Source organism: Sciurus vulgaris, assembly GCF_902686455.1.
Source record: "Sciurus vulgaris genome assembly, chromosome: 1".
Taxonomy (NCBI): Eukaryota; Metazoa; Chordata; class Mammalia; order Rodentia; family Sciuridae; genus Sciurus; species Sciurus vulgaris.
Genome location: NC_136461.1, coordinates 2,879,233 through 2,893,861, shown reverse-complemented (window position 1 = coordinate 2,893,861; position 14,629 = coordinate 2,879,233). Strand labels below are relative to the sequence as shown.

At 59.9% G+C, this 14,629-nt stretch overlaps 1 protein-coding gene across 2 annotated transcripts in view; it reads right to left on the bottom strand.

The window, feature by feature from the left end:
• Positions 1-14,629, bottom strand: part of AJAP1 (adherens junctions associated protein 1) — a 102,200-nt gene that overhangs the window by 43,033 nt on the left and 44,538 nt on the right. For both annotated transcript variants that reach the window (XM_079143599.1, XM_079143600.1), the window contains exon 2: positions 9,833-10,623. In XM_079143599.1, coding sequence (XP_078999725.1) covers positions 9,833-10,623 — 791 coding nt within the window. The remainder of the gene's footprint in view (positions 1-9,832; positions 10,624-14,629) is intronic.

The following is a 14,629-nucleotide window of genomic DNA, read 5'->3' as shown; positions in this document are numbered from 1 at the left end:
CAAAAGCAAGTGCAGGGCCACATTTGGCCCGAGGGCAATCATCATTTGCTAAGCTGCTCTTGTGGGATCGTATGAAGACCAGGTTCTGATAGCCTGAGGCCCCATGGGTCTGGTGTAGCATGTTGATGGCAAGGTCCACCCAAAGCCTGCCTTGGACCCCAGAGCTGCTGGAGGAGCTTCCTGAAGAGAGAGTGTCCAGTGTTCTCTGTGCACTCAGGGTTCCACCCACCAAACGCGCCAGAGAAGCACTTGGCTCTGCCCACAAGGAGGCACACGCTGGTCAGCTCATCAGCACCCCAGCCTGGTGAGGTGCACGTCCCCAGCGGCTACTCCGGGAGTCCAGCTCGCGGAGAGCTCGTGTGCCTTCGTCTGGGTCATCCCAGACCCTTCTGTCCTAATACAAGAGTTTGAAAGCGAACCTCGCATCGGCAGGCACGCGCTGGGGTGCGTCCACGGGAAAGCTGCACCCCAACACACCTGGGTCTGACTTGGGTCGAATACAGGGTCAGCTGCTAACATACCAAGGACACACAGAGCACAGGCCCGTTCTGAGCTTCGCGCCGCTCGGGAGGGAGGTGGGTGTCTGACAGCGCCTGTTCCTTCAGTGTCTTCTTATTGAGTCTACCTCACATGGCCCGGCCACGCACAGGGCACCACGAACAGGCAGGACACTGCCCATCCAGGGAGCCTAAGCGGCCCCGTGTGATGGAGTGGAATGGGAGGGGGCAGTGGACTCTCCGCCAGGATCCTTCCCCACCCCCACACAGGGACCCGCCCTGAGTGACCTCCAACCTCCTGCTCTCCACAGCAACCTCACTCCACAGCCCAGCCTTGCCAACGTCCCCAGGCCTGCGGGGCAGGGCATCCTGCCACCTAGGTTCCGGGCCCCATGGCACCTAGCCCTGGCTGTGCACAGGGCAGGAGGGGAGGGTCCTCGGGATCACTACCCACTGTGTCCCGCACATGGCGACCTCTGTGAGCACAGAACCTATGGCCAGAGCTCCCCTTCACTTCCTCCCCCACCTCCTCGGGTCTCCAGGTCACAAGGCATTTCGGCCCTTAGGGACTTATGGTGGCAGCTGTCCCTAAGCCCAGAACTTGCAAGTGGGAGCTGGCATGGCCCAGGCCAGTGCCACAGTCGGGGCCTGAGGGGGTGCAGGGCCTTGTGCTGGGGGGTTGTGGCTGCCCATGAGGAGTCCCCGCATGAGGGCCACCCACAGAAAGCACCATGCACTCAGGGCATCTGGGGTGGGGGCAGGTGGGCCACCAGCTGGGCAAGTGTACAATGTGAAGTGCCAGATGATGGAGACCAACCCCGGGGGCCCAGAGGCAGGGGCCTTGCGGAAGCAGGTGGAGCCGGGAGGTGGGCCAGCACTTCAAGCAGAGGACTCAGGGTCAGCTGCCCACAGAGAACGCAGGACAGAGCCAGAGAACGGGGGTATGACTCTGCGGGACGCCCTGGGAACGTGAGACTTGTGGACCCTCCCCTGGCCCCAGTTACAGCAGCCTCCCACGAGGTTCATCCCATGGAGGCTCGGGGCAACACAGGGCAGAGAAGATGTCTGCCCCCTGCAGGTGGCAGTCCACGTGGACAAGGCCCAAGGCAGGGCTCCATTCCCTGGTGACCCTGGAGGGACTAGCAGTCCAGGCCCCACTGAGAGAACAGACCAAGCGGGACTGACCTTGACCTGCATCTTGTTGGGCCCGGCGGGGGACCTGGGGCCACGTCCCCTCTGGAGGCAGGACCTGAGTGATCACTGGTGTGTCAGGCCTCCAGGGCCCACAGGCGCCTGGCCAGCCTATGTCTGGCACCCACCACCAAACGGTATTTTGGGAGCATGTGGCCCCTCTTGTACTAAACCAACCCTAGGTCTGGGGTCCACTCATCCTAAATGTCCACCCCAGTCCCCATGGAGGCTGGTGGAATGTGGATTCCTAAGCAAGACAGGGCCTTAGAAGGCAGAGTGTGAGGCTGTTGACGTCACCTCTCAGGCAGCCTGAGAGTCACCAGGAGCAAGGCCAGTCCTGCTGTGCATCAGAGGAGGCCATGACAGGGTGAGGGTCCTCAGGCTGCCAGCCAGAGGCTCTGACAGAGTGAGGGAATCCACGAACGAATGAGGACGGGCCAAGGGGACAAGGCCCATGGGAGCCCAACACCTAGGTCCTTCGGTGACGCCCAGCCCACGCGGCACTGATACCAAGGCAGGCCCTCTCTCCAGACGCAGGGCTCCCTGGCCTACAGGCAGCTCCGGCTGGACTGCGCCCTCCCAGAGCTGCCTTCCTCTCCAGCACAGCCCAGACTGGAGCAGGGTGAATGGGGGCAGGGGGCTCTGCAGGAGGAACCCCCACACTCCCCACCCCAGCCGGACCCCCAGAAAACATACTGTCCATCCCCTAACCCTGGATCCCGTGCATGTGACGCCCTAACCCCTGGATCCTGTGCATGTGACCCCCCTAACCCCTGGATCCTGTGCATGTGACCTCTCTTAGACAAAGAACCTTCACAGGCATGATTAAGCTAAGAATCTTAAGACAACATCATCTATTTTCTAGGGGTTCCTTAAAATCCAATGGCAGGTGTCCTTACAAGGGACAGGCTCTGAGACATGGGGAAGAGGGTCACAGGAATCAGAGGCAGAGACCACGGAAGAGATGCAGCCACAAGCCAAGGGCTTCAGGGGGCCACCAGGAGCTGGGAGAGGAGGAAGGACGCCCCCAGAGCCCTCAGAGGAGCACAGCCCTGTGACACCTGGTTCCAGACGTCTTGCTCTGGAGCTGTGCAGAGACATTTGTACTGTTTCAATCTCTGGGATCGAGATGATTTGAGAGGACAGTCCAGGACCTTGGAACACAGTTGGAATCTGGGCCTTCAGAGTCCAGGATGTGGGCAAGACCACAGGCGGAGGCTGGTCCCAGAAACAGGCAGGCTCTGGAACATAGGCCTAGTCCAGGGTTCCCAGGAGGCCGGGCATTCAGAACCGAGGGGACACATGTGGCTGCCACCGGCCAACTCATTGAGTAGGACGAGGACTCTGCGCTGTGGTACACAGGCCAGATGTGCAAACCACAGAGCCCAGTTCCCAAGGGAAGTGCGCCTGTGGCAGCCATCAGCCGGCCCGACGAGGTTTTGGGTAGATCAGATGCCAGAGAGGAAAGAGGTAGGGATGGGTGCAGAACAGGTCTAAACAGGCGGCCATTCATCCCAGCCAGCTCCCGAGGGTATGAAGGACACAGAGACCCAGTGGCACTTTCCATGCTCAGGCACCAGCCCAGGCCAGGTGGCTGTAGGTGTCTTATGGGCCTTCGCCTCCATTAGCGCCTCCTGAGGCCTCCATGGCATCAGCCGGCCACGCAGGCTGACCTGGTCCAGGCTCAGCACAACCTGTGTGAGAACCACTGAAGCCAAAGCCCCATGAGATCACAGCACAGCCAAGGGCACGGGCTGGCCAGCAGCAGGGGAGCCTGGGTATGGTCAGCCAGTCCACCTGCATCAGCTTCAACGTCTCTGTGTCCTACCCAGCTCTGTGTCCTACCCAGCAGGACCTTCACAGGCCGGTTCTGAGCCTCTGCCCCCATGAAAAATCTCTGCTTCCCCCCTGCTGGGAGAAACTTCTAGAAAGGAAAGCTTCCCCTTCTGTTACGCTGCCTGCCCAGAGCATGCAAGAAGCTGAGTCGGCAAGACAGAGGTCTGTGAGATCCACGTCCAGAGCAGAGGCCTCGCGCCTGCCACACAGCGCTTCCTTCGTCACGTGAGAGTCTGCTGTGATTCTGGGGGCGTCTTAGAACTGGGTGGCGGCAGCGGCAGGGAAGCCTCCAGCATCCCCGGGACTCACCTGATGCGGAGGTGGGGATGCGTCTCCTGCAGGAGCATGCGCGTTGGAGGCGAACTGTCACCCCAAACGGCAGCTCTAAAGTCCAGCCCAAAGCATTTGCCTGTCAACCACTGAGCTCACTGCCCGGCCCCCAAGGACGGCCTGCCGTGGACACTGGGAGGGAAACCCCCAGCATTCACCTTGTACTGAGGACAGAATGAGGATGATGATGCAGACCACCGTCCCCCCCTGGGGACCACCCAGCCTTAGCACAGCTCAGGGCTGGGAGGGGGCCTCCTGGTTGTCCTCTCCAGCATTGGCTCTGGAGGCCAGGACACTGAGTGCCTGCAGCCCGACTCAGCTCCTCGCAGGCTCTGGGCTGGCAGAGGCCGCCCACCTACCCACCGCCTTGATGCAGCATCTCTGCCCGTGCCACCCACCCCTGCCATCAGAATTTGGTCCTTGGGGACCTGGGCTGGCCCCTCCCACTTGCAAGGGACCCTCCTCCTCTGGACCAGCACTGCCAGAAAAATTGGACAATTGATGAAACTGGCTCTGTGACATTTCCTCCACTGTCCTTACTGCCATTTCTCTCTGTGGGGGATGCTTCCTCATCTATCTCACTTGGCCAAATAGATTTCTAAACCCTCTAAGCGGGGAGGCACCGAGTGCCCAGCTGCCCGCCCTCCCCACCTGAGGCAGGGTATTTTAATATCTACCAGGTCCGAAGTTGGCGGTTCATTGCACGATTGATCAAGAAGCCAGAAATGCTAAAACTGGTCCTTTTAACAGAGTCGGATAAGAATTCTAAAAATGGTGTTCTGTCTAATATTTAATCTCAACACTCAGGATTGTTCTCCTGCGCATAGATGAAATCACAAATTCAATCACAGAACATCAAATGGATCTGTGATCCACCCAGCATTGAGTGACACACAGGAGGCAAGGGAAGACATTCCACAGGGGCACGGGGCGGCTCCTCCCCACCTGCTCAGCCTGCGACCCCGCCGAGCCGTGGAGGGGACTGTGCAGGTAGAGGGGTGTCACAGAAGGCCCCTCCCTGCTGCAAACCCCCAAGCAGCAGCGTTTGAGAGCCCGGCCAAGGAAAGGGGCGCTGGAGAGTGAGCCCCGCGGCGCCCTGGGCTCTGGAGAACTCCCCCCGCCACCATCTGCAAAGGAGGACGAGGCCCTGGGGGTCAAAGACGCCCAAGAGGCACCACCGGCAAGGAGCCAGGGCTGGCACACGTGGAACGGAACAAGAGGAAGCCCGGAGAGTCTCCCGAGCATTGGGTGGACTTCCCGTGTCCACTGGGCATGACTCCAGCCTCGCTCAGCAGGAACAGGGAGCACTCTAAGGGTGCACAGCCCTAGAGCTGGTGGCTGACACCCACTCCACCTGCGGTGGTGCTCGGTGTGCCGTAGGCCACCAGCCAGGACCACGGCTCTCCAGAGGCGCCCGGCCACTGCGACTGAGACAGTCCAATTAGGATGGAAGACCGGCCCCCATGTCCACGAAGTCGGGCACTTCGCCGGGCTCCAGCCGCTCACTTGTTCTTTGATGCTCTTATCCCAATTAAGCTATTCAAAACTTTTGAAGTTCATGAGTCATTTGCTTCAAATATCTTTAAATTAAGGACAGATTCACTTCCCTGGTAGCAAACACCCAGCAACTTAATTAAAAGGGGTTCAGCATTTAAACTGCCACACAGCTTTCGACAGAGGGGAGGAGCACACTTCTCCTGCTACATCTGCTGCCGCTTTCCTTCTACTCTGACTCTGGTATTTAGGAAATATTTCACCGTCACGAGACTCGCCCCAGGCTTGGCCGGCTGCCACCGCTGCTCAGGTCAGCTGGCCATCGAGGGGCAGAGGAAATCATACCAGCCATCCCTGCTTACAGAGAACCCCACCTAAAGGACACTGAAGGCCCTGGTGACAAGGACAAAGCAACTTTCAAACGATCCTTGGGAGAATGCACGAGTGAACTGCAATATAAAAGTTACCAGGCAGAGTTTGAGTGACATCTGAGCCATTGTAACCTTGAGCTGCTGGGTGTCACAAACACATGACTGATTATATGGAGACGAACTTTGAATGATGCTGGGGACCTGCAGGGCTGCATGGGCCCCATGGTGCTGTGCCTCCTGAGAGACCCTAACATGAGCTGCTGGGGAAGCACCAGAGTCATCTGAGCCGGCGAGGGAGTCACAGGGACAGGTGCTACCAGGCAGGGTCAAAGATCCCTTCCTGAGCACTAACCGTGCCAAGCACAGCTCAGGTGCCAGGCCCTCCTGCAGTGGCCTGTTCAGTGACCAAAACCAGCTGCCTTGACTCCTCACAAGCTCACTTTATGAATTTTAAGACCAACACTCAAGACGACACTTTCTGGGTTTCTCCCAGGAGACTCTGTGATTCCAGATTCAGCATGACAGGCAAGGGGCTGACACAGGTGGTCACACCGTCAGGGCCTCCTCACAGAGTCTTACAGACTTCTGACTGGTCTGACGTCCACCCTCCGCCAGCACCCGAGAGAGGCTGAGCTGTGCGCCTCTGCGAATCCACGCCAGGTGATTTTCCATCCCGAGCAGCTCCCAGCTAGAACTAGCTACACTCTGCAGAAAGCACCAAGGTCAGGGACAAGGCCTTGGGACCTTATTAAAGGATCTCTCAAAGCTGGAAGCAGCAAATCAGTACATTAATAGCAAAAGACATCATCGTCATCGTCACCAGCATCACCACCATCACCATCACCACCATCACCATCACCACCATCACCACCATCATCACCATCATCACCACCATCACGACCATCATCACCACCATCACCATCACCACCATCATCACCATCATCACCGCCATCACCATCACCATGACCATCACCATGACCATCATCACCATCACCATCATCACCACCATCATCACCATCATCACCACCATCACGACCATCATCACCACCATCACCATCACCACCATCATCACCACCATCACCATCACCATGACCATCATCACCACCATCATCACTATCATCATCACCATCACCATCACCATCACCACCATCACCACCACCATCACTATCATCACCACCACCACCATCAACATCATCACCATCTTCCTGCTCAAATTAATAGCAGCAAACACACTGAGCAGTTCCCATGTGCTAGGTGGTGAGCACACGACACGCACCATCTCTAACCTTTTACAACAATGTTAGGAGATGGTTAATGCTACTGTCCAGCTGAGGCACAGAGAAGACCAGCAGATTGCCCAAGTTCACACAGCTAATACAGGGAAGCCAGGAGGAATATTCAGGCGGTCAGCGAGGTCTTAACCATTATCCTTAAATTCAGGGAGATTTCCCAATTAATTCACCTGCAGGGTAATTGCTGACAGAGGGGCTTTCTGGCCGTTCTGGTGGCCAGTCCTTTCAGCCTTGGTTCTGTGGGATTTCAGTGTCCTCGATCACCCTCCCCCGCCCACCTGTCCCCAGGAATACCTGTGCTCCAGGCAGCAGGAGGTAGAACCCGCCCCGTCTGCGCATTTCTCTACAGAAGGGGAAGGAAAACTCACAAATCCCAACCCTGATTCCACAGACCTGTCTTTGGACAATGGAACCATCTTAGTGGACACCAGTGTCGCTTGCTAAGCCTAGTTCTGGGCTTCAAGGTGTCCCCCAGAGTGAGTGGGCTCAGCTGGGTGTGTCTCGGGTGACAAGACTCTCCGTCCCTGGTGGCTGGTTCTACCTTTGACATTGGCAGCCCTGTCCTCAGAGACTCTCCTGCTGGGTAGAAAGCCACTGACGTCGGGGCCTTCCTGGGCACCGGGGCCACGCGCTGTGCTCAGTATTGACCAGAGGAAGTCACACGGTCACTGTCCGAGGGACAGCCTCACAGGCTGCAGGCTCGACGGTGAGGAAAAGACCCTCACCCAGGGCCACACAGCAACGTGCCATGGAGCCCAGACCCGGATCCTGCAGCCACCCAGCGGGTCCTGCTCACCACAGCCATGCCCACTGCCCAGACCACAGCCCCGAAGCCCCACTTCCACTCTTGCTGCTTCAGGTCTTGAGAAGTGTGAGCAGCAGCCATACTCCACAAAGTGGAGGGCCAGGCCTGCCCTGATAAAGGACCTGGAGGGTCTTTCCTGCCACCCCTCCACCAGAAGCTCACACAGAGAAGGAGATTGTAACATCTGCCCTCGGTAGCCCAAGATACTAGCTCACTTCTAAGTCACGAGTCAGTCCTTCCCAGTGTCTAACTTGAATTTCTCCTGCTTGGGTCTAATTCAGCTGGACTATGATGAGCCCGGTTAGGGGAATAATCTCAGCATTTCCTCTTTCCCTCTTCCCTTTGCCTCGACTTGGTGAGTAACGCTGCTCAGGCCCTGATGAGGGCTGCTGTCAGCCACCTGTTCCCTTCCCTGCAGGCCAGGGTTAACATTTCTCTGCATTAGAAGCAAAAACACACATTTTTTCCCTTTTAAATTTGTTTTGCTAAACAAATTAATCTAGCACCAGATTATATTATGAAGAACTATAAATCTTTCCCGAGATAAGCATCTGTCGCGCTGGATTAGCAACATCCAATGTACTGTGAATTAATTTGCTAAGCCCTATAATGCTGTCCTGGGCGTTTAACTTTAGTAATAACAAATGTAATTAGGAGTAAATGGGAACCTGCTTTCCCATCCATGTCTGTGTAGCATGTGACGTCTTCAGAGGTGACAGGAAGGAGGAGAAGCCCCCATTCCATCAGGGTGACAGCTCCTGAGTTCACTGGGGTGAAAACAGAAGCTTTGCAAACTGCTCAGAGAGCCACGTGGGAGGTGGCTTGGGCGGCCCCAGACCCCCTCCGGGGCTCCTGGCCTGGCACGGCACTTGGGTTCCGTGGACAAGCTGCTCTCCAGGAGCTGAGAGGAGCGCAGAGCAGAAGCACAGGCTGTCTTGTCGCGGTGAAGGGAGGAAGGAAATCATGGGCGCGAGGACCAGCACTGGCCACCCCACTACTGAATGCTGCCCACCTGACCAAAGTCAGGGGGAACCACACTTGACCCGGTCCCCTGGGGTCCCAGGCGCCAGGAACACTGTACCCTCTGCCCTGCGGGAGCCCTTGGGGACACTTCTCAGCCCCTGGATTCCAGGCCTTGGATGAGGAAGGGAGCCTCCAGGGGTCTGCACAGCAGTCCCTTCCCTTTCCGCTCAATGCCCCCAATGTGCAGCCGCTTTAGGAAGTTAGCAAGGCCGGCTGCTTCTGCAGGATGAGCTGCCCACAGCATCTGGGAACGCCAGAGTCACTGTGGGCCACAGCCTGCCATCAGGGGCCAAGGAGTTGGAACAGCAGGAAGGACAGGGCTCCAGCTGCTGGTGCAGGGACAGGCTCTGGCCTGGGGGCTTCAAGTGCCCCTGTCAGGGCAAAGAGGAGGAAGACCACGGGAGGCCCACGTTGCAAAGTTTGGAGCTGGGATTCTCGACCTGCAGCTGGGACAACTGCAGCAGTACGCACCCACCGGTCCCTGTCCCCAGGGACGCGCTCTGCACCTGTGCCCCGTTGGCAGAGCTTCAGTCAACAGCACTGGGAGCTCTTCCTCTTACCCAGCCCTGGCCTTGGCTGCTATTCAAGGCCATTCCTAGTGCTGGACCCAGCTCCACCTGGCCAGGCCTCGTCCCATAGGGCCCAGCCCTGGAGGTTGCTGAAGACTCCACGTGACCCCATCTCCAGCAGCACGGGGCTGCCTCTTCCCCAGGCTAACAGAGGCCACGGTGGCATGGCACCCACTCTCAGGTGGACAGCAAGGAGGGAAGCCCCTTATCACGTCCACCAATTCCTCCCCAATCTGCCGACATACCCAGGCGTGCACGTTCCCGGCCGGGGCCGCCGTCTCTCCTCCAGGCCCCACGCCTGACCTCGGCCCTCTCTGCTTCAGTCTTACCCCGGGAAGCACCCTGAAGGCCGCGCCTCCCTCCCTCCCAAGCCACGCCACGCCCAGCCCCCAAACAGACTGGAGGCTCAGTGGTGGCAGCCTACCTGAGGTCTCCCCCGGAATCCGGGGGGGCTTGCTGTCGTTGCCGCTGTTGCTGGGGCTGGGGGAAGGCTCTGTTGTGCTAGCCCCGGGAGGGATCCTCCTCCGGGGATCCGGGGAGGCAGTGACGCCCTTGGTCTGCAGCGTCATGGAGGTGGCCGTGGTGGCAGCAATGGTGGTGGTGGCCACAGTTGTCTTCCGTGTTTGTAAGATGGGGACCGTGGTGGGGCCATACACGCCCGGGAAAGTGTTGGCCTCCGGGGCCTCCTCGTCCCCCGTCGGCCCCCAGGCAATGAACTCTGTCTCCGTTGTGGGCCTGAAGTCAAAGTTGTTGAGACCAGTGTCCTGCACGTGCCTCTTCCCCCGCCTCAGGAGACTCTGCTGCTCGGTGGCCCCGCCAGCCACCGCGGAGGACGAGGACGAGGAGGAGGAAGTGAGGGATGGGCTGGATTTGGCAGCAGCTGGGGGCTTGGCGAGGCCCCCTTTGGGCCCGAGGGCGGCCACCTGGTCCCGGGGCCTGTGGGCTCTCCTGGCGCGGGGTGTCAGCATCTGCCCGTGGGCCCGCTCCGCACGGGCCGCCCGGGGGCTCCACACAGGAGCAGGGAGGCGAGACGGCTGTCCACTCCTCAGGCTCCACAGCCGCGGGGGCCTCTGCGGTGGTCGTGGCAGGAGCCGGAACTCGGGGCCCGGACCCAGGGACTCACAGGACGGGAAATCCACAGCAAGCTGCAGCATGGCTATCAGGATCCAAGCATGGCTTCCAAGGGAGCGGCCTGGCCAGCGGATGGACATGGAGCTGTGCAGGAGAGAGAAGAGGGGTCAGCAGGGAGCAGCAGGCACTCTGCCTGGGCCAGGCCTCTAGCCTCACGAGGACAAGGACAGGCTTTCTTGCAGAAGGAGCTCAGCTTCAAGGGGAAGCCCCACCCTCTGCAGGTCACTGGAGCGCCACCTCCCTCTCCGGCACCTGGAGAAGACAATGCCCGCCACAGTCTCCCCCGAGTGGCTCCTGGCTCATGCCTGAGGGCTCGTCAGCACCCCGCCAGCGGACAGCCACAGAGCCAGTTCACGAGACGCGGGGAGGACCAAGACCAATAGAGCCCATGAACCCTGGTGAGTTGACCCGAAGACCAGCCAGTCCCCCTCCTTTTGCCCATAATGAAAGGAGGCACCAAGAAGCACAGACTGAGGATGGCAGGAGAGGCCAGCCTCTCAGCCAGACTCCAGGCCCAGGGCTTTCCTCAGGAAGCACAAGAGGCTCCACCGTCATTGGCCAGTCGACTCTCTGAGGTCTGGGGGCCACTCAGCCAGGCAGATGCTGGACGAGGTACAAACAGCTGGCAGCCCCGGAGCACCCACCTGCTGTGTGTGCCCAGCATGGCCCCTGGCCCCTGCCCTGCACCTGAGTTGAAATGGGAGGACAGGCAGGGCCTCCCACCCTGCACACCAGCTGTTCGGGCTGGGCCTCTCCGGAGGCCACATGGGAATGAGATCTGTTCCGGATAAGCTGGAGGGTGATTGATGCCCAAGTGCCTGTTCTGTTGACATTTTCACCCCCTGTTTATCTCCGGTGCCGGTGCCTTCTGAAGCCCTCTTTCCACCTCCTCAGCTCCGGGGGCTGGAGAAATGCCAAGCCCCGCACGGCCTGGGTAGAGGCTGAGCTGGGGGCACACGGAGCCCAGGAAGTCGTGCTGTCCACCGCCTGTGCAGCAGGTCCTGCCAGAGCCCGGGCCTGGAGTCACCTCAGGCAGGTGGACACTGGAGTGTCACGTGAACATCCAGAGCACAGCACAGAGCCTGTGGCGGGCTGGAGACGCAGGCCCACGTCCCCTCTTCCACCAGCACCGATAACTGAGGACTGGTCACAGGTGCCATTCAATGTCAGCTCTTGTCCCCAACCTCAGATCTGAAAGCTAAAGTGAACCCTGACACATCCTTGCTGCTCGGTGGGGGTGGGCAGGCAGCTGAGCTGGCCACCAATCCTTATCAGGTGTCTCATGACTCTAAAAGGGACCTGGTCATGGCGTGTGCACCTGGGTCCCTGTTGAGAGTGTGCGTGTGTGCAGGGGTGTGTACATGCGTGTGTTGGCGTGTGCTGGGTGTGACTGAGTGCCTCCTGCCTGTACGTGTCATGAGGGAGAGACCCGTGCCGTGCGTGTGACAGTACGTGCGGGTGTGAAGATGCACGTGTGTGTCTGCAGGTGTGAGGCTGTGAGCCACCAGCAGTGTGCCTGCGTGGGGGTGGGGGGAGTGTACTGCTGTGCCCGCCCTGCGTGCCTGCGTGTCCCGTGTCGGATTGCCTATGCCTGCATGTCAGTGTGAGGGTGCCAGCATGCCTGGCATGTCCGGGAGCATGTCAGTGTGTGGGGGTGTACAACCGCAGCTGGGCCTCGGTGTGCACACGCCCCTGCGTGGCCGAGGCTCCCTGATACTTGGGAATGAGCTGGTCCCCAGGGGTCGTCGGGATGTTGAGAGAAAGAAATTCATGTTAATGAGCACTAATTATCAAAAAGGGCTAATCCCCAAATAATAAGGTCCTGGTTTTTTAATCAGAATGAAAGTGCTTCGCTGCAGAAATCAGGAAGTGCTCATTATGCTAAGCCTCCGCCCCGGGCTGCTGCCCTTGTGCGTTCTCTCTGCACAAGCAGCCAAGCTCCGTGCAGGGACCAGGCCATCATCCGGGCACGGGGAAATGAGGTCGGTATGAAGGCCCTGCCTGTGCTAAGGGCAGTTCCTGGGAGGCTGCAGGTGACCCGGATAGGGCCGGGGGTTGGAAACACCCCTTTCTCCCCTGTACTCCATGTGTGGTAGGAATCTGGCCCCAGGGGAATGAGATGCTGCTTGGAGCAGAGGCTGGGTCCTGCCAGGCCCCAGCAGGCACCTCCAGGGTCCAGCAGGCCCCACCAGGGCCCAGAAGTCCCCACCAGGCCCCAGCAGGCCCCATCATAGTCCAGAAGTCCCTGCCAGGCCCGAGCAGGCCCCACCAGGTCCCAGCAGGCCCCAGCAGGCCCCACCAGGTCCCAGCAGGCCCCAGCAGGCCCCACCAGGGCCCACCAGGCCTCAGCAGGCACCACCAGGCCCCAGCAGGCCCCACAAGCCCCACCAGGCACCTCCAGGCCCCAGCAGGCACCTCCAGGGTCCAGCAGGCACCTACAGGGCCCAGCAGGCCCCACCAGGTCCAGCAGGCACCTCCAGGGCCCACCAGGCCCCAGCAGGCCCCACAAGCCCCACCAGGCACCTCCAGGCCCCACCAGAAGCCCTCAGACCCTCCCTCCAGGTCCCCAGGTCCCACCAAGCAAGCTGAGTGTGAGCAAGATAGGGCACACCTGCCACCATCCAGCCTAGAGAAACACTGCCCCAGGAAACTAAGACCACAGCACCTGAGCCTGGGCCTGCCTCCCCGGCATAACTTCACACACAGGATATTTCTGTGATTTTTCACCAATCATGGGCTGTAATTGGTTACCATGGAAACCCCCTCATTTCCAAGACACCCAGCTGTTATGCAGAAAACCCAGCCATTGCAACATGGCAGGGGAGGTGGATTTGCTTCTCCTCCTCAAGTCCAGCTTCTTCCTTTTAAAGTGACGCATTTGTTCAGTGGGAAAATAGAGGTCTGGTGGGCGAGTCAGGCGGAGGCTCCCCCCACAGCCAGGACGCCCTGGGGGAACCTGCTCCCGGGGGAAGGCCCAGACAGACGGCATGGCCTGCACCTGGGCCCTTTGCAGCAGCCGCAGGCCCCAGGCCCAGCCTGCCCCTGTGTGTTATCAGAACTTCCTGGTCTAGAGACCACGCAGGGACTTCCTGGCAAGAGCCGCATCTCCGAGGACCCTGAGCAGCCACACCACTTTCCCGTGGCCCCCCTTCTGGCCTCCCAGGCAGAAGCCCGATGCTCCCTGACCCTGCCCAGGCCTGGAGGCCCCCGCTGCTCTCACTTCATGAGGAAGCTGTCTCGGAGGGGTCACCCAGGAAAGTACCATGGCGCTGTCGGCCATGCGCCAAGAGGGCAGGGGACCCCCAGACCCGAGGAGGGAGGCCCTGAAGCACGGCTACCCTCCACACTAGCCATCAGGGGGCACAGTCACCCTGGAGGCCAGGCAGAGGTGGCAGCAGTTTCCCCAAACTCTGGACCATCCACAGACCCCTTAAGAACATGTCACTGCTTCACACCCACACAGAGTGCTACCAGCCAAAGGCTGGCGGCAAGTGCTGGCGGGAACACAGGGGCCGCCTCGGCCACGGGTAGGGGCAGTGCACTCGGGCTGTGGGAAGGGCTTGGCAATTCCTTGGGAACAGTCAGCACTCCCAGAGGCCGCCATGTCCACGGCAGCCTGTCACAGCGACCCGAGAGGAAACTGCCTGAGTGCCCATCCACAGATGGACAGCTAGGCAAAATGCACATGTCCCCGCAACAGGTCATTGGTCACCAATAAACAGGACAGGAAGGCGTGTCCAGGCTACTCTACGTGAACGCAGCCGCCGCACGCCCGCTGGCCTCTGGCTGCACCGCGCAGAAGGTCCGCAGCAGGGGCACCCGCAGGAGGAGGCAGGCTGGCGGGAGGGCGGGAGGGCGGAGGCACGGCTTGCTGGGGGCCGTTCCCCTCCCCTGAGGGAGTGTCTGGGACTGGTGTGATTCCCAAGAGCGTCCTCAGACCACTGACCTGTCCACCTCCCAAGGGCCCATGGTGAGCCAATGCCAAGAAAAGGGAACAGGCAGAGGAGAGGTGTCTGCAAGGGTGCTGGGGGCCAAGGTGGGGGCCTGGCCAGCAGGCAAGGGGGAGGCCAGTGCACGGCCACCAGCGTGC